This window comes from Ovis aries, chromosome 1 (genome assembly GCF_016772045.2).
Source record: "Ovis aries strain OAR_USU_Benz2616 breed Rambouillet chromosome 1, ARS-UI_Ramb_v3.0, whole genome shotgun sequence".
In the NCBI taxonomy this organism is placed as follows: domain Eukaryota; kingdom Metazoa; phylum Chordata; class Mammalia; order Artiodactyla; family Bovidae; genus Ovis; species Ovis aries.
Genome location: NC_056054.1, coordinates 53723531 through 53743201, shown reverse-complemented (window position 1 = coordinate 53743201; position 19671 = coordinate 53723531). Strand labels below are relative to the sequence as shown.

The window sequence follows — 19671 nt, the reverse complement described above, 5'->3', positions numbered from 1 at the left end:
CGATCTCCCCGTCCGTCTCTGCCAGACCTAGCCCCCTACCTCGAAAAGCTGAGGGATTTCTCTCCGAGCCAGATACTCCTTGGCTTCGTTGGTGTTCATGGCTGCTTCGCGCGTGCCTTGGGGCGCAGACGGGAGGCTCCGGGGCTGCGGCGACCTGGGCCGGGGCCGGCGGTGTCAGTGCCGAGCACCGTGCAGCCCTCGCTTTCACGCGCAAACACTCACACGCTCGGCTCCGCCAGCTCAGGCCGGGCTCCCCTCCGCCTCTCCGCGGCGACTGTGGTCTCAGCGCTCCCGCCGCCCGCGCCTCTGTGCTGGTCCCCGCGCCCGAGCTGCGGGCTCGGCGCCGCGGCTTCCCAGGTTCCGGGCTGCGCGGCCGCCAGGAGAGAGGCGGAGAGAGCGGAGGAGGGAGGACCGCGCGGCGGACGCCAGGCAGCAGCCCGCCCGCCTCTCCGGCTCCACACGCGGTGCTTTGCACCTCCCGAGCCCGGTCTGCGGCGGCGGCGGCGGCCAGTTACGCTGCGCGGGAGGTGCGGGGTGCGAGGGTGGGTACGGGTGCGCGCGGGGGGCTCGCAGTCACACCCCTCCGTGTCACACTGCCACCCCGGCACCGTGCTTCCCTGCATGCCGCCCCCGGGACGCGGCCACCTGGGATCAGACGGCCAAAGGAGCAGAGTCCGGGTCTGTAGGAACCTGCGACCCTTTCCCTTCTACACACACACACACACACACACACACACACACACACACACACACACACGAGTTACTCCTGAATGCCCAAGAAACTCCCAGGAAGAAACCTAATTGCCACAGCATTTATGCTTTATTTCTAAAGTTACCGATCCTTCATAGGGAGCTGGGAGTGAGGAGTTCAAGGGAACTGATGATGTGGACGCCATCCTCCTTACGATATTCCTACCCTTCAGGAAAGTTTTACCAGCTAGTCTCCAGTTTTTCCCTGTTAGTGTTACGAATCCTTACAGTGAGGCTGAAATTCTCCTTAACAGAAGGATTAGTAAGTAATCAACTAGTAATTACGTCTGTAGAGAGGAATGAGAAGGTGGAGAGGTGGGTGGTGGTGGAGAGTCGGAGATTACTTCAATTGGAAACGTGCTTAGTAGGTGGATGGGCGCCACCATTAATCTGATGGGAGGAATGAATGTGCTGGTTGGTGAACCATGGGCCACTGGAGCACCCTGGGGTAGGTATGGGTGGATGTGATGAAACAGCGTTTACTGGTCAAGTATCTTCTGTTACAAACCATTGTCAAGGTGCACCATCCTTCTCCCATCTCCCATGAGGACTCATTCCCCCGATTACAACATCATTTCATTGCCTGCTTGGAAGATGGTCCCTGTCACCCTGGGAACATGACATCTAGCTCTGTGCAAGGCCTGACACATGGGAGGGCTTGTCAGAGGAAAGAAGGCTCTGATAGGAATTGCCATCTGGGGTTGGGCCAGGGAGAGAGAGGACACCGCAACTGCTTCCAGAAACGTTGTCTGGATGTCCATTTCATCTCTGCAGATCTTTTCTTGGTTCTATTTCTGGTTACAGTAAAAACTGCTTCTCATGCCTTCACTATAGTGGCAGTTTCGTTTTATCCCATGGAGGGAGCTCAAGAATTAATTGAGTTTTATAAAGTAAATGAAGTTTTCTGAGGACTTGTGAAACCATGTGTCTTATGGTAGCCTTAAATGAGGCAGGTGTTCCATAGAAATTGGTTTCTGCCCTCAGAATATGCCACATCATTTGTAGTCCAGCTGCTGATGCTCTCTACCTTGTTTAAGAGAGAGGGAGCATTGTCTGTTCTCTGCGCAACAGTGCTTGGTAAGTACCAGAGTCCACAGCACGAAAGCTTAGCTTACATTATGAGCAGGCACAGCTGAGACGAAGCTCCTAAGACTGAAGAGGCCACTTTCTGCAGGACCTTTCAAGTCACGCTTTATGGGCAAGAATCTGGCAGAACACAGCTTACATCTACTCTCCTAGGAAGGAATGGATCCTGAATGGATATGTGATTCTAAATGCACTTTAGTGTAGTCAGGCAAGGATGACCACTTGCTGGTATAAAAAGAGTGAATAAGAAAGACTGCATTGTGCTGAATATTAGCCTGAAAAACATAGTAACTGGAGAGAAATATAAGGAATTTACAGGTAGCCTTATGCACTGACAATCAGGGCTTTTTAGTATGTTCCAAATGTATGATAAAAGCAAGATATTCACAATTTCTTTTGCAAAGGGAGTTGTAGCCTGTTAGGGAAGGGCTGTATGGGGGAACTATAATGCTTAAAAGCCAGGCTGATGGTTTGGAAGAGAGGAAATAGGACAAGGAACAACAAATACATTCTTGCCATGGAAAAGCTGGCTCATCACTTCCTGCTGTGTGTATATATATCTATATGTATATATATATATATGGTAGGTATATAAAGTGTTCATGGCGCTTTGCCACTTGTTTACTTGGGGAATATGTTGTTGCATGCTTCAACAAATCAGGATGCTTATTGCAGCCTAGTGTCTCCAGGCAGAATCTCTTCTCTCCCACGTTGTGCTAGGAGAGTGTGCTGGGTTATATAGCAGGGAATAAGTCAGACACAGTTCCTGCTATTTGGGCTTCCCCGGTAGCTCAGCTGGTAAAGAATCTGCCTGCAATGCAGGAGACCCCAGTTCGATTCCTGGGCTGGGAATATCCCCTGGAGAAGGGATAGGCTACCCTCTCTAGTATTCTGGCTTGGAGAATTCCATAGACTGTACGGTCCTTGGGGTCATAAAGAGCTGGACATGACTGAGCGACTTTCACTTTCGAGGAATTCCTATTCTCCTGGGGAGTGTGTGTAAGAAGTGCAGCTGGACAGTAAGCAAATAAGAATGCAGAAACAACATCAGATACTGATACATGAAGGGCAGATAAACAACTAATACCTGTCTCACCAAAGACATAAGTGAGAACATATCAGATGTTGATAAATGTAATGATGAAAATCAAATATGCTTAACTGTTTATTTGAAGCAAGGAGGTGGAGTTCAAATTGTTCACTGGAAGCAGCAGAGGAAGTGGGAATAGCAATAACCTTTGAGGTGATAACTAGAACTTTCCAAAGGTCCAGACATTCTTGAGGAGGATCCTCTTGGTGTGACTGCTTCTCTGGCTCACTGCTGACACACAGGCTGTATCTCAGCAAAGGGCTGAACCTTGATCTGTTCTCATGAAGCATCTGTCTAAGAGTAGAGCCCATGGCTCCATCCACACAAAGACGACTCAAGGGCCCTATGCCCAGGACAGCACTTCCCAACCCTCACAGAGATGGCTGGAGCCCCATGTTTAAATCCTCATATATTCGTAACAGACGTTTATGCCATCTATAATTTAAATGGGGCCAGTTTAACTGCAGAAAATTTTTACTGATAAAGTATCAAATATTTCTCATGCTATAGTTCCTTATCCCAGGAAAGGAACCCGAGAGGATCCTCCATAAGCACTTGGTTTAGTTGACAGTAATGATGTGATGACAAGTTTGACCATAACACAAAGTAAAAATTTGTTGAGTGCTCTAAGTCAGACATTGTGATAAGCACTTTATGAAGTATAATTTATTGTTGTGTTCAGTCGCTAAGTTGTATCTGACTGTAATCCCATAGACTGCAGCAAGCCCAAGCTCCTCTGTCCTCCACTATCTCCCAGAGTTTGCTGAAATACATGTCCATTGAGTCAGTGATGCTATCTAGCCATCTCATCCTCAACTGCTCTCTTCTCTCTTTGTTTTCAATCTTTCCCAGCATCAGGGTCTTTTCCAATGAGCTGGCTCTTCGCAGCAGGTGGCCAAGTTTTGGAGCTTCAGCATCAGTCCTTCCAATGAGTATTCAGGGTTGATTTCCTTTAGGATGGACTGGTTTGATCTCCTTGCTGTCCAAGGGACTCTCAAAAATCTTCTCCAGCACTGCAATTCGAAAACACCAATTCTTCGGCGCTCAGCATTCTTCACAGTCCAACTCTCACATCCATACATGACCACTGGAAAAACCATAGCCTTGACTATACAGACCTTTGTTGGTAAAGTGATGTCTCAACTTTTTAATACATTGTCTAGGTTTATCATAGCTTTCCTTCTAAGGAGCAAGTGTCTTTTAATTTCATGGCTGTAGTCACTGTCCACAATGATTTTGGAGCCCAAGGAAATAAATCTGCCACTGTTGTTACTTTTTACCTTTCTACTTGCTATGAAGTGTATACAAAGTATGTTACATATGCCATATTTGATTCTTAAATCAACCTCTGAGATATGCATTGTTTTCATATATAAATGAAATAATTGATATTCAGAGAGCCTAATCCCCAGGTTATACTAGTAGATACCATGAGTCCAACTGCAAATCTCTGTGCATCCTCATCCCTTCGAACATCATTATATCATGCCTTTCAAGGTTACAAAGGCCCTGCATGTGTGGGTGCTAGTTGCTTCAGTCATGTCTGACTCTTTTGTGACCCTGTGCACTGTAGCCCGTTAGGCTCCTCTGTTTATGGGATTTTCACGCAAGGTTGCTGGAGTGGGTTGCCAGTACAAAGGCCTGCAACCATTTTTTATTTTGTACCTTTCAACGTTCATTGAGAGTCCTTCCATTCTTCTGTTCTTATTCCCTTCCTTCCTTTCTTTTCTCAGCAGATATTATTTTGTGTTTGAGGAAAAACTTGTATAATGACAAGTTTAACTCTATAGATTTTTCTAATTGCTCAAGGTCCTTTTCTATTTGAAAGATTTTTCGTGGTTCAGAGGTTGAACTCAACATTCCTATTTACTGAAATCACGAATGTTGAATTTCTCTCATTTTGTACAATCTCCCCTGCCCAGTATCTCTCTCCTAATTATTTTATTTCCCTCACTAACTGACAACCCAATGGGCCATTTGTATTTTCAGAGCCATTTATAAATATAGAAAAAATTTTCTATATTGTGAATATAGGAAAAATCTAAATATACGAGATTTCCCACATTGTGCAATTGGCCTGATAAATATGCCACTTATTTACATGTTTTTTAAGAAAATCTTTCCGAGGCTTTTACTCTTTTGCAAATATGGAATGCACACACTGGTCTGTGGAATCTGGGGTAAATGCAAACTAAAATAATGGTGTGTAGCATAATTCTTCAGCCAAAGAGGAATTTCCCTATGCTCAGTTTCTTTTCTCCACACTGGCTGAGTAGCTGAGCCAGACACTTGGATTCTGGATCTCAAAGATCTCTAGGAATTCTTGTATTATTGGAGGTTAGAGATAAGAGATTGAAACTTCTCCTACAACATCTGAAAGTGTTAGGAAAATTTCCAAGTATATATTTTGTACACTAAGAACAGGAAAATCCTATATACTTATCTGTCTATTCATTAGTTACTACATTCATTGATCAAACAATTATGAAATAACTTTGTGTGTTCCAGACCTGTGTTTGGACTTGGGAATATAAACAGCAAGGCTCAAGAGGCTCACTGCATAGTAGGAAGAGATGGGCTTGTAATACCTAAGTACATGTACAGGTAAATGTAATATGTTTTAATAATATGATAGAAGTAGGTATGTGGAGGTAGGCTGTTATGGTGGGGACTCAAAGGTTCCTGACTTATAAAAATATGTATATGTTTTTTAAAAAAAGCACTTGGAAAGTTTAAAAGTAATCAGAACTCACATTCACTACTAGGGGAATGTAAACTTGCGGAACCACTTCAGAAACCTGGGAATACCTGGTCAAGCTAATGCATTTTTGCATTTACCAAAAGAATTTTCACAGAAGCACTATTCTAAATAACCCCTAAACTAGAAGCTACTCCAATATTCACCAACAGTAGAACACATAAATTGTGTTAGGTTCACAAAAGTAGTGAGGATAAACAGTCTACAACTATATAGAACAACATGGATGAACCTCACAGACATAATATTGGGTAAACACCAGGCACAAAAAGATACAAGCTGGATGATTTCATTTATACAGTGTTCTAAAAACAGGCAGAGGAGCCTATGCTGTTAAAAATCAGGTCAGTGGTTAACCACAGGGGAATGAAGTGACAGAACTCAAGGATTGGGGGGATATGGTTCACGTTCTGTTCCTTGATTTGGGTACAGATTACATGGGTGTGCTCATCTTGTGAAAATGCATTCAGCTGCGCAAATAGAACTGGTGCTTCTCTGTATGTATATTACACTTCAATAAGGATCTATGTTGAAAACTGAAAGATGGTATAGTATGGGGTTCAAACCCAAGACCATCTCATTTTAAATCCCATGCCTGCCTAACATTTCCATGTGAATTTATCATTTAATAAATAGACCAGAAGTGAATCTGCAATCCATTGCCCTTAGCCTGTGCTTTATTAATGCACTTAGAGTCAAACTGCGGTTATCAACACTGGGTCATTTGTAAGTAATAACTTGTTTACAGCTTAGACTCTCATTATAAGATTTTGAGGTTTTCATCAGCTTTTCAACATCAGAGACCATGATCTAGAAATCTTTATTTTCCCAGTGCTTTGGACAATGCCTGGCCTAAAATGGATACACATGAATGCAGGAATGAATTATCTATAGCTGTATGTATAGAATGCTTAGGACTCAAAGAAATTTTAAAAGATGGCCTAGCAGGAAAAGTAAACTTTCTAATATTTTTGGAAACAAATAAGCTTGAAACCTTTTAAAATTATACCATCATGACTCGAAAGGGTTAATATCATTTGTAGGGATTCTTGATTTACCACATGGGAGTTTAGATATTATGAAAATCCAGTTCAAACAATGTCTTCATTATGTCTATAAATGTAATGGTTTATACATACATAATTAGGATACACAAATTAGAATAGAAGTAGTGTTTTATGATCATTCATACAGGCAACTATTTCTTGAGTTCCTAGTATGTATAGGCACTGTTGTGCTACTTGGCACATAGGCAAATAAAACACATGCATGGAACATGTATCTAAAAGGGGGAAACATTAAAATGCATATGTCAGAAATCATAAGTATATTATAGATTGTTAGAACATGATAAATACCATCAGCAAAAAATAAAAGCAGAGGAGAGTAAGGAGGGCCAGAGGTCAGTTACAATTTAAAATTTATACAATTTTTAAAGGTTACTTTCCATTTACAGTTATTATAAAATATTGGCTGTATTCCTCATGTTGTGCAATACATCCCTGAGCCTATCTTATACCCAACAATTTATACTTCCCAATCCCCTAACCCTATATTGCCCCTCCCCTGTAACCATCAGTTTGTTCTCTATATTTGTGAGTCTGCTTCTTTTATGTCATATTCACTAGTTGGTGTATCTTTTAGATTCCACATATAACTGATGTCATTCAGAAGAGCCTGGCAGACTACAGCCCACGAGGTTGCAAGACTTAGACACGGCTGAGCACACACACACACACACACACACACACACACACACACACACACACATACTTGATTTACAATGTTGTGTCAGTTTTAGGTGTACATATATCTATTCTTTTTCAGATTCTTTTCCCATATAGGTTGTAGAACATTGAGTAGAATTCCCTGTGTTATACAGTAGGTGCTTGTTGATTATTTTACATACTGTGTGCTATGTCACTTCAGTTGTGTTTGACTCTTTGCGACCTTATGGACTGTAGCCCACCAGGCTCCTCTGTCTATGCGATTCTCCAGGCAAGAATACTGGAGTGGGTTGCCTTGCCCTCCTCCAGATCTTCCGAGCCCAGGGATTGAACTAGCATCTCTTATATCTCCTGCATTGGTAGGCGAGTTCTTTACCGCTAGCGCCACCTTGTAGTGTGTTTATGTCAATCCCAACCTCCTAATTTATCCCTTCCCTCGCACCTTCCCCCTTTGGTAACTGTTAAGTTTATTTTCTGCCTGACTTTCATTTTGAAAGGCACATCTGTTTGCTAGTCTAGGGAATAGGGCAGAAGGGAAAGGTAGGAGCAGGGAGAACCGCTGGGAGGCTATGTGATTCAGATAAGAAACGAAGTCAGTACAGGCAATAAGAGCTGGTTAGATTCTAGGTATATTTTGGAGATAGAACAAGCAGAATCTTTGAACAGATTGCATGTGGTGTATGAGACAAAGAGAAAACATCCAGGATGACTTCATGTTTTTTGGCCTGGGGTTAGTAGGAGACTGTTAGCTAATTGGCTGCAGCAGCTTGCTAACTTAGAAAAGCAGATACATGGAAGGGAATTTTGACTTGCTCTGAAGGGGGCCTGGCACATGGTGAGTTTTCTCTGCTATTTAGTGACCACATTTCTCTTTTTCATCCCCAACCTTTGGCTTACATGCAGCTGTCTGAGCTTATGTTAGGTTGAGGTGCATGTGGTATCAAATCAGCTTCTGGTGCAGCCGTTGTTCAGTTGCTAAGTCATGTCTGACTCTGCGACCCCATGGACTGCAGCACACCAGGCTTCCCTGTCCTTCACCATCTCCCAGAGTTTGCTCAAATTCATGTCCATTGGGTCAGTGATGCTATCTAACCATCTCATCTTTGTGCAAGCAGAAGAGATTTCCACTTATTTCAGAAACATACTTGGAACTTGACGTTTTAGAATTTCAATGTCTATTCATCAGCATGACTATTTTACCTACCAACGGCAAATCTGTAATCCATCAAATTTTCACCAGTTAACCTAAATTTGCTACGATAAATAAGGAAACAACTTGAACTCCAAGCTGCCTCTAAATTAAAATGCTATAGCTAAAAACATAGAGAAGCATTTTTCATTTTGACTTAAATAAATATTCTGACAGAAGCTTTGAAGTAAAAGCTTTTTTGAATCTCATAGATGCCCCAGAGAAAAACAGATTTATGACATCTGTATTTTTTTGTTTGCACAGAATGCAAATAACATATTTGTATTTCTATTATTCTTTTTTTTATCATTATGGAAAAATAGCGATTTTGTGAGCCTAGAGGCCTAAAATTTCTAAATCACACATATGTGTCAGAACAAGTACGCCCTTCTAAATGTGTACATTGCTTATTTTTGTGTTTTCCTATGTGTCTTATGAACAGTCTATTAGTAATACATACATTAATTAGCTTAGGATGAGTAAGATATAATCTTTCCATCCAAGGAGAAATGTGTTGTTTCTCAAGAGTCATAAGGCATTCATGTTGGTGTGCTAGAAATTTTAAACACTTACAGAATTTACCATCTGCTACTGTTTTTTAAAAATCTTTTTTCATTTAGCCACACTTTCTCTATTAACTGTTCTTCTATAATAAATTAATTAGTGCTCACACTGTTTTTCTAATTAGGGGAAATCAGGAAACTGAAGATCTTGTAGTGATTACATGGGCAGTGATTAAAGAAACCCTTTCCCCAAATAAGTCAACATTTTAGACTGTGCAAAGGAAAACTAATTTACTGAAGCATTTCTCTAATCATGCCACTCTCTTGTGCAAACATTTTAATGGCTACCATTGTCTGCACTGTTCAATACGATACACTAGCCACATAAGGCTATTCAAATGTAACGCATTATTTAATAATAATTTTAAAATAATAAAATTAAAACTTCAGTCTCTCAGATGAACTAGCCATATTTAGCACAAAATAGTCTTGTATGGCTAGTGGTCACCATGTTGGGTGGAATTAGATGTAAATATAGATATAGGAGGGGGCTCCTCTGATGGCTCAGTGGTAAAGAATCTGCCCCCAGGTAGGGGATGGGGATTTGATCTTTGGGTGGGGAAGATCCCTGGAGAAGGAAATGGAAACCCACCCCAGTATTCTTGCCTGGGAAATCCCATGGACAGAGGAGCTTGGCGGGCTGCAGTCCATGGAGTCGCAAAAAGAGTTGGACACGACTTCCAACTAAAACCGCCACAACAACATAGATACAGATACAGACATTGGAAATTCTACTGGAAAGTGCTGGTGTAGGGAATGACTTGCAATTTTTTAGCATGGAATTCCAAGCCCTCTATAATTTCATTCCAGTTTACCTTACTAGGTGTATCTTCCACTATACTGATTACATGTGACCTATGCATCCTATGGGCTTATGCTTCCCTGATAGCTCATCTGCCTGCAATGCAGGAAACCCTGGTTTGATTCTTGGGTGGGGAAGATCCCCTGGAGAAGGGATAGGCTACCCACTCCAGTTTTCTTGGGCTTCCCTTGTAGCTCAGTTGGTAAAGAATCTGCCCACAATGCTAGAGACCTGAGTTTGATCCCTGGGTTGGGAAGATCTCCTGGAGAAGCAAAAGGCTACCCACTCCAGTATTCTGGCCTGGGGAAACTCCATGGACTGTATAGTCCATGGGGTCACAAAGAGTCAGACATGACTGAGTGACTTTCACTTCACATGCATCCTATTCTGAGCCCTTACTTATTTCATTCCCTCAACTTATTATTCGTTTCCTGTTTTTCCACTTAGCGAAACAGTCTCATAGCCACACGGATCCACTTAAATGAACTTTCTTTACAAAGCCATCTATATTTAGCCCTGGTGGATTTAAGTTGTTTCTTCCTTCACGCTCTCTAGCTTGTGCTTGTACAGGTATCCCCTGGATTTTGATAGTTTGCTTTATGTCACTTTGCTGTTATGAAAGACTTACATTAGTACTTCTTTTCTCTAACTAAAAGAAATTCAGGGATTTTTGCTTTTGTGAAAAAGGAGGAAATGAAAAGTAGTGTTCAGCATTTGTTTTGTGGCTAGTGTTATAGAGGCTGCCCACAGCCTGAGCAGTAAGAGTGGCGCCGCCAAGCTCCCTCTCTGGGAACTACATCAACTACTCAGCATCTTAGCATCAAACTGCTATAGCTTGGAACTGCGTTTGTAAGCACCTGTGTTTATCTTGATTTATTATTTTTTAACATTCTTCTTTTTTATTGAATTATAATTGATCCACACTATTACATTAGCTTCAAGTGTACAATATAGTGGTTTGAAATTTTTTTTACATGAAGAGATGATCACAGTGTCTAGTTATCTTTTGTCACCATACAAAATTATTATTATGCTGTACATGATATCCCTGTGAGTTATTTGTTTTGTAACTGGAAGTGTGTACCCTTTAATCCCCTTCACCTATTTTGCCTGTCTCCCACAACCCGTGGGCAATCACCACTTTGGTCCTCTGTATCTGCAAGTCTGCTAATGTTTTCTTTTCTTTGTTCATTTGTTTTGCTTTTTAGATTCTACATATAAGTAAAATCATACAGTATTTGTCTTTCTCTGGCTTATTTCACTAAGCATAATACTCTTGAGGTTCATCCATGTTGTTGCAAATGGTAAGATTTGCATTCTTTTTTATGGCTGAGTAATATTCCATTGCATATATAGACCACATCTTCTTTGTCTAGTCATCTATTGATGGACACTTAGGCTCCTTCCAAATATTGGCTATTGTATATAATGCTGCAAAGACATAGGAGGTGCATGGATATTTTTGAATTAGTGTTTTTATTTTTTTCAAATAAATACTTGGAATTGTTGGATTGTATGGTAATTCTGTTTTTAATTTTTTGAGGAACCTCCATGGTGGATTTTATAGAGAAATTTTTATAGTGGTTTGCACCAATTTATATCCCCATCAGTATACAAGTGTTCCATTTTCTCTACATTCTCACTGAAACTTGTTATTTCTTGTTATTGACTTCTTGATGATAGCCATATCTTGACTTTGTGCATTCACTAGCAAGATGTGTCCTAAGGTAGCTGCTTCTTTGCTTTACACCATTTTGGCTTACAAAAGGTTTAATTGGAAAGCTTTAATTTCGGAGAGTGGGGAAAACCTATATTTATACTGTGCCCTGTATAGGATTTATGTACTTTTGTTGCTATCATCTGCTGCAGCCCCCCAAATGTGTCTTCATGGTTGTGCCATTATGCAGCTTATCACAGGGTCATGTACATAAAAAATATTCTAAAATGATGATTTGAGTAATTAATAATAAATTTAAATATTACTTCTTCTGCAACCCCATTGTTTGACATAATTTGAATTTGAAAATTTATTTCCTCCATTATTTTTTAGGACTATAATTTTAAAACTCCATCTATATTGATAAGCCTTGATGGGGGGTGGTGGAGGGACTAACTGCATCAAGTATAAATACAAGCTTTCTCTTTTCATGACTGTAATTCAATGCTTGAGCATTCCAACTGCCTTCTCTATTATCTCTCATGCCTATGGCTATAAAACAGGAGGCAATTTAAGTCAATCAAACAAACAGAGTGTCTACTAATCCCTGATAATTGGTGCTAGGTGTCTTCATTCGATTGCCTCTGGTCACTGGTTTTGCAGAATCACACTCATCAGGACAAAAAAAGGTTGTTATGACCTTGTTTATGCCTTTCTGAAAAACTGTTGGCCATTATTACATTTCCATTTTTAAAGTAAAACAAAGCCTCTCACCCGTTAATCTCTTTTGACATTATAAACTCCAAATGGATTCCCAGAGGTCATCACTCAGCTCTAGAAAACAGGGCAAAAGACCATGGCACATTCCTTTTAGGGAAATTTTGAATTGTTCTTCTGTTGTCTTTCACAACAGTCTCATTTGTAATTTTCAGAAATTAGCAGGTGTTGTTTGTGAAGATTATTTCATGCTAACGACATGCTGAAAGTTCCGATATTAAAACTGTATTTGTGAAAGGATAACAGGAAGTTTTTGTCAATCATCGTTATCCTGAGTACCTGCCTTCAAAAGAAGATGCTTCCTAACATGACCCTGGGAGCTTCATGGGGACAGTCATCCTATCTTTGGACTTGATAGCTACCTTTCAATATGAGTAGAAAGAGAAAATATTCTTATGCTCACTTGCAGTCAATGTGTTCATTAAATGGTCTTCAAATTTATTACAACCACATATCAACTCCTCTATCTGCTGGCTACACCAATGACCTCTTAGCAGATGTCTTCTACATCTGTTTATTTCCAGCCTTGGCCTCTCTCCTGGGCTCAATTCTGCCATTAAAACAGGTTGCTAGATACTTATTCTTCCACTTAGCTAACATTTATGGATTACATATATTTTCAAACCCTGTGCTAGGGTTTTAGGAAACAAAGACACAGTTCATGTGGCAAAATGCTTATCATGTCCACAGAGGCAAGGGCTGCCAAACCAAAGGGGACAAAGGAGCAGAAGATGCTAGAGGAGAGCGAAAGAGCGTCATTGGCCATGGAGTCCTAGTTCCACTCTTGTCTCTTTCTTACCCAGCTATCTGATATCTGTAAGTATTCATCAGTCTAAGCCTCTGCTGCTAAGTCACTTCAGTCGTGTCCATCTAAGCCTCAGTGTTCTCTATTACAAAAATGAGGATACTAATTTTTAACTCCATGAGTTATTTGAGAGTTAATGGAGCTGGTAAGTGCAGAGTTGGAACTCAACCTAACTCTTTGCTTCCAAATTCCAGTTCATTGCTTCCTGGATTTTGTATTCAATCATTTAATACCCTGATCCTAATTATCCACTGTTCCCTCTCCCACACTGTAAGCTCAGATAAACTGATTTGCTTCCTATTCCCTGGATACATTTGCCTGATGCCCTTTTCCTTTGCTCAGGCTTTTCTTTCTCCCTGGAATACCTCCTCAATTCTGCATGTCTAAATTCCTCCTGCTTCAAGGCTCTTGATGGAAAATAATCCTCTTCATAAAGCTTTCCTTGATTTTTGCAGCATGGAACAACTGCTTCCCATATAATCCTGTAGACTTTTATTCTAATAAATGATGTTTTTATATGATGTGGAATCAATACATGGAATACTAGAATGAGAATGATAATTAATATCTGTGCATTGAGATATTATAACTGTGACAAGTTTGTCATTGGAGCTTGTGAAAGATGTGGTGGAACAATCTTATCTCCGGAATAAACTGATGGAGTATGAATGCTCCTCCCTCCCCATATCCAGTTCTCAATTTGTCCTTGCTATTCTCACTTCACCACTCTAACTTTCTTCTCATTGTCTTCAGGAAGCCACTTCTATGTATTAGAAATGATGATAATAAACCAGACCTAAAAACTTCCTCATATAAGTTCTTATGAACCACTTCAAAGTGAAGTTGCTACCTTGGCTCTTGGTAAAAATGGGTTTGTTGGCTTAATTTTTCCTTGAACCAAGGCATGAATGCCTAGAGCTTCAAGCTGTTCTAATTACTGAAGAAATGCTGGATTTCACTGGCTATCTCATTTGCTTCATATGCCATTAGGCCATTCAACCAGTAAATACCTTGAATCTTTATAAGCAAAAAATATTTCCCATAGCAGCCACTTGGTACCTATGCTCTAAATTTTGAATATACCGAATGAATTACTCAATGACTAATTTCACTTTCTGTGTTTGTGAAAATGTGAGTAAAGTTCACAGATTCCTGTTAAATTCTTAGGCTCTCTGTTGAGTAAACATGATTTGATGGTGAACTATCACTACTTTTATGGCCGTCATGATACTCCAGGCAGGGGCCAGAAGATGCTGGACCAAACCAGTAAACAACCTTGTACAGCTTAACATGTCCACTGATAGTGCCAACTGTACCTTGTTTTGAAGTAATGGCCATCATCTTCACTGTTATGTTGATATGAATATGTATGAATTAGCCTTACAACATGAATGCATATATGCAAATAGTTTCAGTCAACTCTGTGAACAACTCTAATTTATTATTCCTAATCCACAGACACACTTTCCTTTTTGTAAAGTCTTTATTGAATTTGTTACAATTTTGCTTCTGTTTTATGTTTAGTTTTTTTGGCATGTGGGTTCCTAGCTCCCCAAACAGGGATCAGACCTACATCCTTTGCATTGGAAGACGAAGTCTTAATCACTGTACCACCAGGTAAGTCCAGACTTTCACATGCCCATGCAGTAGAACAGATGATCTCTTTCTGTTCGCTTCCTTTTACTCTTTGTGCCTGAAATTTTAGAACAACTTCAGTTGTTGATTAGCAACTCTACACATTAAACCTCACAACTTTAGTCATTTATCTGTCTCTATCAGCCAGGATGCAAACTGCATAAATACTCCATCATTTTTGCCCTTGAGACTGCTACAGACTTTGTTCTTAACTCTCCAGGTTCTTTCGGAGAACCAGTTTTTCTATTTCCATTAATAGTTAAAGAATTGTGTGTTAAATATCTCTGTTATATATTTCCCACACACTCTAATATTTGATACACTATTTTTCTTGGTTATCTGATTTTTTAAATTTAACCAACATTCTGAAGTATTTTATTCCATAAAGAAGACCTATATTATTGAGCTGACCTGTGGATAATGATTTGCTGATGGCCACTGCCCACTGTTGAACATCTATATGAGGTGTTTCATTTTGAAATATCTGACCTATGAGAGTGTTAGGGATTGGCGATATACGGTTAATATGCATGGAGAGCACTTACTCCTTTATGGCCTTGGGCTTCTCATGACTGAAAGCTTGAATATGAAGACAGGGAAAAGGAATCTCACCTGAGGTTTGGTACTTTCCTCGATGGAAAAAACAACTTAGCCTGACAATGTTATTGCAGCACCAAATGGCAACATCAAAAGGATCCTAACGAGCCTGGGAAATCAATTCTTCACGTGTTTGTGAACCATGTATGGGAAAGACTCCACTGGTGTTTTTGTTGAACTAGGCAGGCTAGTGCCTTAAATTATTCTGGAATCAGTATGTTCACAGCTGACTTATAATCATTTCCCTTCATGTGATTTGAACTGTGAGTCATTTGTTCCACTGAAATTGTGTACACATTGGTGTATTTTTAACTTACTATGAGCCACTCTTTTAAAATAAAACAGAACAGAAATTCAATATGCAGTCATCTAGGGGGCAATGGTGTGCAAGGTCTTGAGTGACGATCGTGTCTTGGATCCTGCAGAAGTTCATAAAGGAGTCTGGGGCTGAGGCTTTCAGCCCCTATTACCCAAGGCTGCCTTCCCATTCCAGGAGAATAAGAACACAATTTCGCAGAGTGGATCAATCCTTGGGCCTTGGTTTCTGTGTCTGCCTCTTTTCTGGACATCAGTCTTATTCGCATTTGCAGCTCCCAAACCAAGCACTAGTATCTAAATCAGAGTAGAATCTATATACATATTTGTTTTGTCCACCCATCCATTACTCATTCCTTTATCTAATTTTTATTTATATATTTATTATGTACTTATTATATACAAGAGCTTGTACCACGCATTGGGGATACAGCAGAGAACAAAACAGACAGTTCTTGCCCTGACAGAGCTTAATTTGGTGTGTTAATTTTAGTGAGGGTGGGGAAAGTCAGATTATATGTGAAAAATTGCACAAATAATCCCAAATTTAATATTAGTAAGTTCTCCAAAGGACTAGGGAGTCCTGACCAAACTGCTAATAAATTAGCAATAAAACACTGGCCAAATTACTTAACCTCTCTGAGTTTCAGTTTCCTCCTTTGTAAAACAAAACATTTGTATGAATTAACAACTGAAGTCCATTTTAGGCCTGAACTTTATGATTCTGTGCTTGCTTAGTGAAAAAAAAAAATTTATACAAAGAGCAGTCAACTAAAATTAGTCATTAAATAATACCAGTAACAATTATGAGAAGTTCATTTAATAAATGGAGAAGGCAATGGCAACCCATTCCAACTTGCCTGGAAAATCCCACGGGCAGAGGAGCCTGGTAGGCTGCAGTCCATGGGTTCACGAAGTCGGACATGACTGAGTGACTTCACTTTCATGCATTGGAGAAGGAAATGGCAACCCACTCCAGTGTTCTTGCCTGGAGAATCCCAAGGACGGCGGAGCCTGGTGGGCTGCCGTGTATGGGGTCGCACAGAGTCGGACACGACTAGAAGTGACTTAGCAGCGCGGCAGCAGCATATAATAAATTTCAAATTCTCAGTTAATGGGAACCTCACCATGCAGAGAGGAATAAAGTAGAGGATCTTCTGGACAAAAATCAAACCAAACAACAATTACATTAAAGATTAAAGTAAACTGAAGGAAATGTCTTAAATCCTGAATATTTGGCATCATTACAGGACAGTGTAAAGTATTCACGAAATCTTTAACCCCAGAAAGTTACAAACAGTGCAGGGCTTACAAAAGAGATAACATCCTTCCGAGAATAAATTACTAAAATTCTTTAATACTGCATTTTTTATGTAAATCATAGCAATTTTATTTTTGGATTTGTCTCTGAAAATTAAGGAAGTAAAAGCAAAAAAATTAACAAATGGGACTTAATTAAACTTAAAAACTTTTGCATAGCAAAGGAAACCACTGATAAAATGAAAAGACAACATACTGAATGGGAGAAAATACTTGTAAATGATACGACTAAAAAGAGATTAATATCCACCACATATGAAAAGGTCATACAACTCAAGATAAGAAACATACAACCTGATTTTAAAAAGAAACGACCTGATTAAATAACAGGAAGAATTGAATAGACATTTTTCCAAGGAAGAAATGTAGATGGCCAACAGGTAGATGAAAAGATGCTCAGCATTGCTAATGATCAGGGAAATTGCAAATCAAAACCACAATGAGATATCATCTCACACCTGTCAGTTTGCTTATCATCAAAAAGAGCACAAGCAACAGATGTTGGTGAAGATGTGGAGAAAAGGAAAACTCATGTACACTGTTGGTGTAGCCACTGTGGAAAAGACTACGGAGGGTTCTCAAAAACCTAAAAATAGAACTGCCACATATGACCTGTAATGCAGGAGACCCTGGTTCAATTCCTGGGTTGGGAAAGATCCCCTAGAGAGGGGATAAGATACCCACTTCAGTATTCTTGGGCTTCCCTGGTGGCTCAGCTGGTAAAGAATCTACCTGCCATGCAGGAGACCTGGGTTTGATCCCTGGGTTGGGAATATCCCATGGAGGAGGGCATGGCAACCCACTCCAGTATTCTTGCTGCAGAATCTCCATGGACAGAGGAGCCTGGCAGGCTACAGAGTCCATGAGGTCTCAAAGAGTCAGACACGAATGAGTGACCAAGCACGGCAGCATGATCCAGCAATTCCACTCCTGGGTATATATCTGGAAAAAACCAACCAATTTAAGAAGACACATGCACCCCAAAATTTATAGCAGTGTTATTTACAATCGCCAGGATGCGGAAGCAACATAAGCATCCATCAACAGAGTGAAATTTTGCCATTTGCAGAATCATGAATGGGTTTGGAGGGTATTATGCTGACTGAAATAAGTCAGATGGAGAGAGACCACTACTGTATTATATCTCTTATAAATGTAATCTAAAAAATACAATAAACTAGTGGATATAACAAAAAAGAAGCAGACTCACACACATAGAGAACAAACTAGTGGTTACCAGTGGGGAGAGGGAAAGAGGGAAGCGATATAGGGGTAGAGGAGTAAGAGGCATAAACTGTTATGTACAAAATAAGCCGTGAGGATATATAGTATAACACAGGAAATAAAGCTAATATTTTATAGTAACTATAAATGGAGTATAACCTTTAAAATTGTGAATCACTATATTGTACACCTGTAATTTATATAATATTGTACAGCAACTACACTTCAATTTTAAAAACTTAAAATTAAATTAAATCCTAGTTTTTAGCAAGAAACTTCTGATTTGTTCCCACATGAAACAAGAAAACTGAATTGATGACCTTTACCAGAGAGACAGAGACCAGAAGCTGTGAAACCTGGAATTTAGAGTGTTTTAGGGGTTGTCTCTCCCTGTCCTCGTGGAGGAAGAAAGTGCTCAGTCACTCAGTTGTGTCCGGCTCTTTGCAACCCCTGCTTACTCCACACTGAGACAGTAGATTGGAAGTCAGACCAGTGGTGATCATCACAGAAAAGGAACAATAACTGATACACCAAGGTGGAAGTGTTCGTAAAAGGGAATAACGGTTACTTCCAAGAAAGATGAAATCAATCAAGTAGCCCTGGGCAGTCAAGAAATTTTTTTCTCCATTTTGGCCTGAAATGAAACTTAGTCAGGGAGAAGGACTGGCCCCTGACCAAGGCAATAGGTTTTCGATTATGACTCTGGGTTCCAGTGACCCAAAGTAAGCAGTAGCTAAACTAAAGGACACCAGAGGAAGCGGAGGGCCAGATTCCTGATCTGCTCTTCTCTGGCACCTCCCCACCGAGGCCACACCATGCACTCTCACATGAAAACCATTTTGGGGAGATAAGCAGGGAAAGGCTCTCTGAGACACTATATCTATTTATCTAGGAGAGATTAAAATATTACCCAAACGGGTATTTAAATGGTTATGTAGTAGTAAGCTATAAAATATATTGAACTAAGAGTTAAATTTGTTCCTACTCACTGTTGGGTGAGGGGCTCAAGGGAAAACAGGAGTAGCTATAACTTAAATGAATAATTTACTTTTACTTTATACACCTAAGTTTTCAAATCTGGGTTCCTGACCTGACTCTGGATTCTTCTACACTACTATTGAGTGAAATAAATAATTGGATCACCAAAAGTCTGGAAAATTAGGTTCTTTTATAAAAACAATGTATTGAGAAGTAATGTAATACACAAAAGCCTTCTATGACCAAACCTATTTTGATAAGAAACAGAGCAGCTTCACTTCCCAGGTCTGCCACTTATTAGGTGTGTGACCTTGGGCACATTGATTCATCTCTCTGCCTTCATTTCTTCATCTTTTAGAGTATAAAGAGTAACAGCTATCTTGTTAGATTATCATAAG

At 40.1% G+C, this 19671-nt stretch overlaps 1 protein-coding gene across 2 annotated transcripts in view; it reads right to left on the bottom strand.

Moving 5' to 3' along the window:
- The window catches only part of AK5 (adenylate kinase 5), a 272560-nt gene extending 272069 nt beyond the window's left edge, over positions 1 to 491 (bottom strand). For both annotated transcript variants that reach the window (XM_004002092.6, XM_042249944.2), the window contains exon 1: positions 40 to 491. In XM_004002092.6, the coding sequence (XP_004002141.4) occupies positions 40 to 99 (60 nt within the window). In that variant the 5' untranslated portion in view covers positions 100 to 491. The remainder of the gene's footprint in view (positions 1 to 39) is intronic.
- Positions 492 to 19671: the final 19180 nt, after the last annotated feature.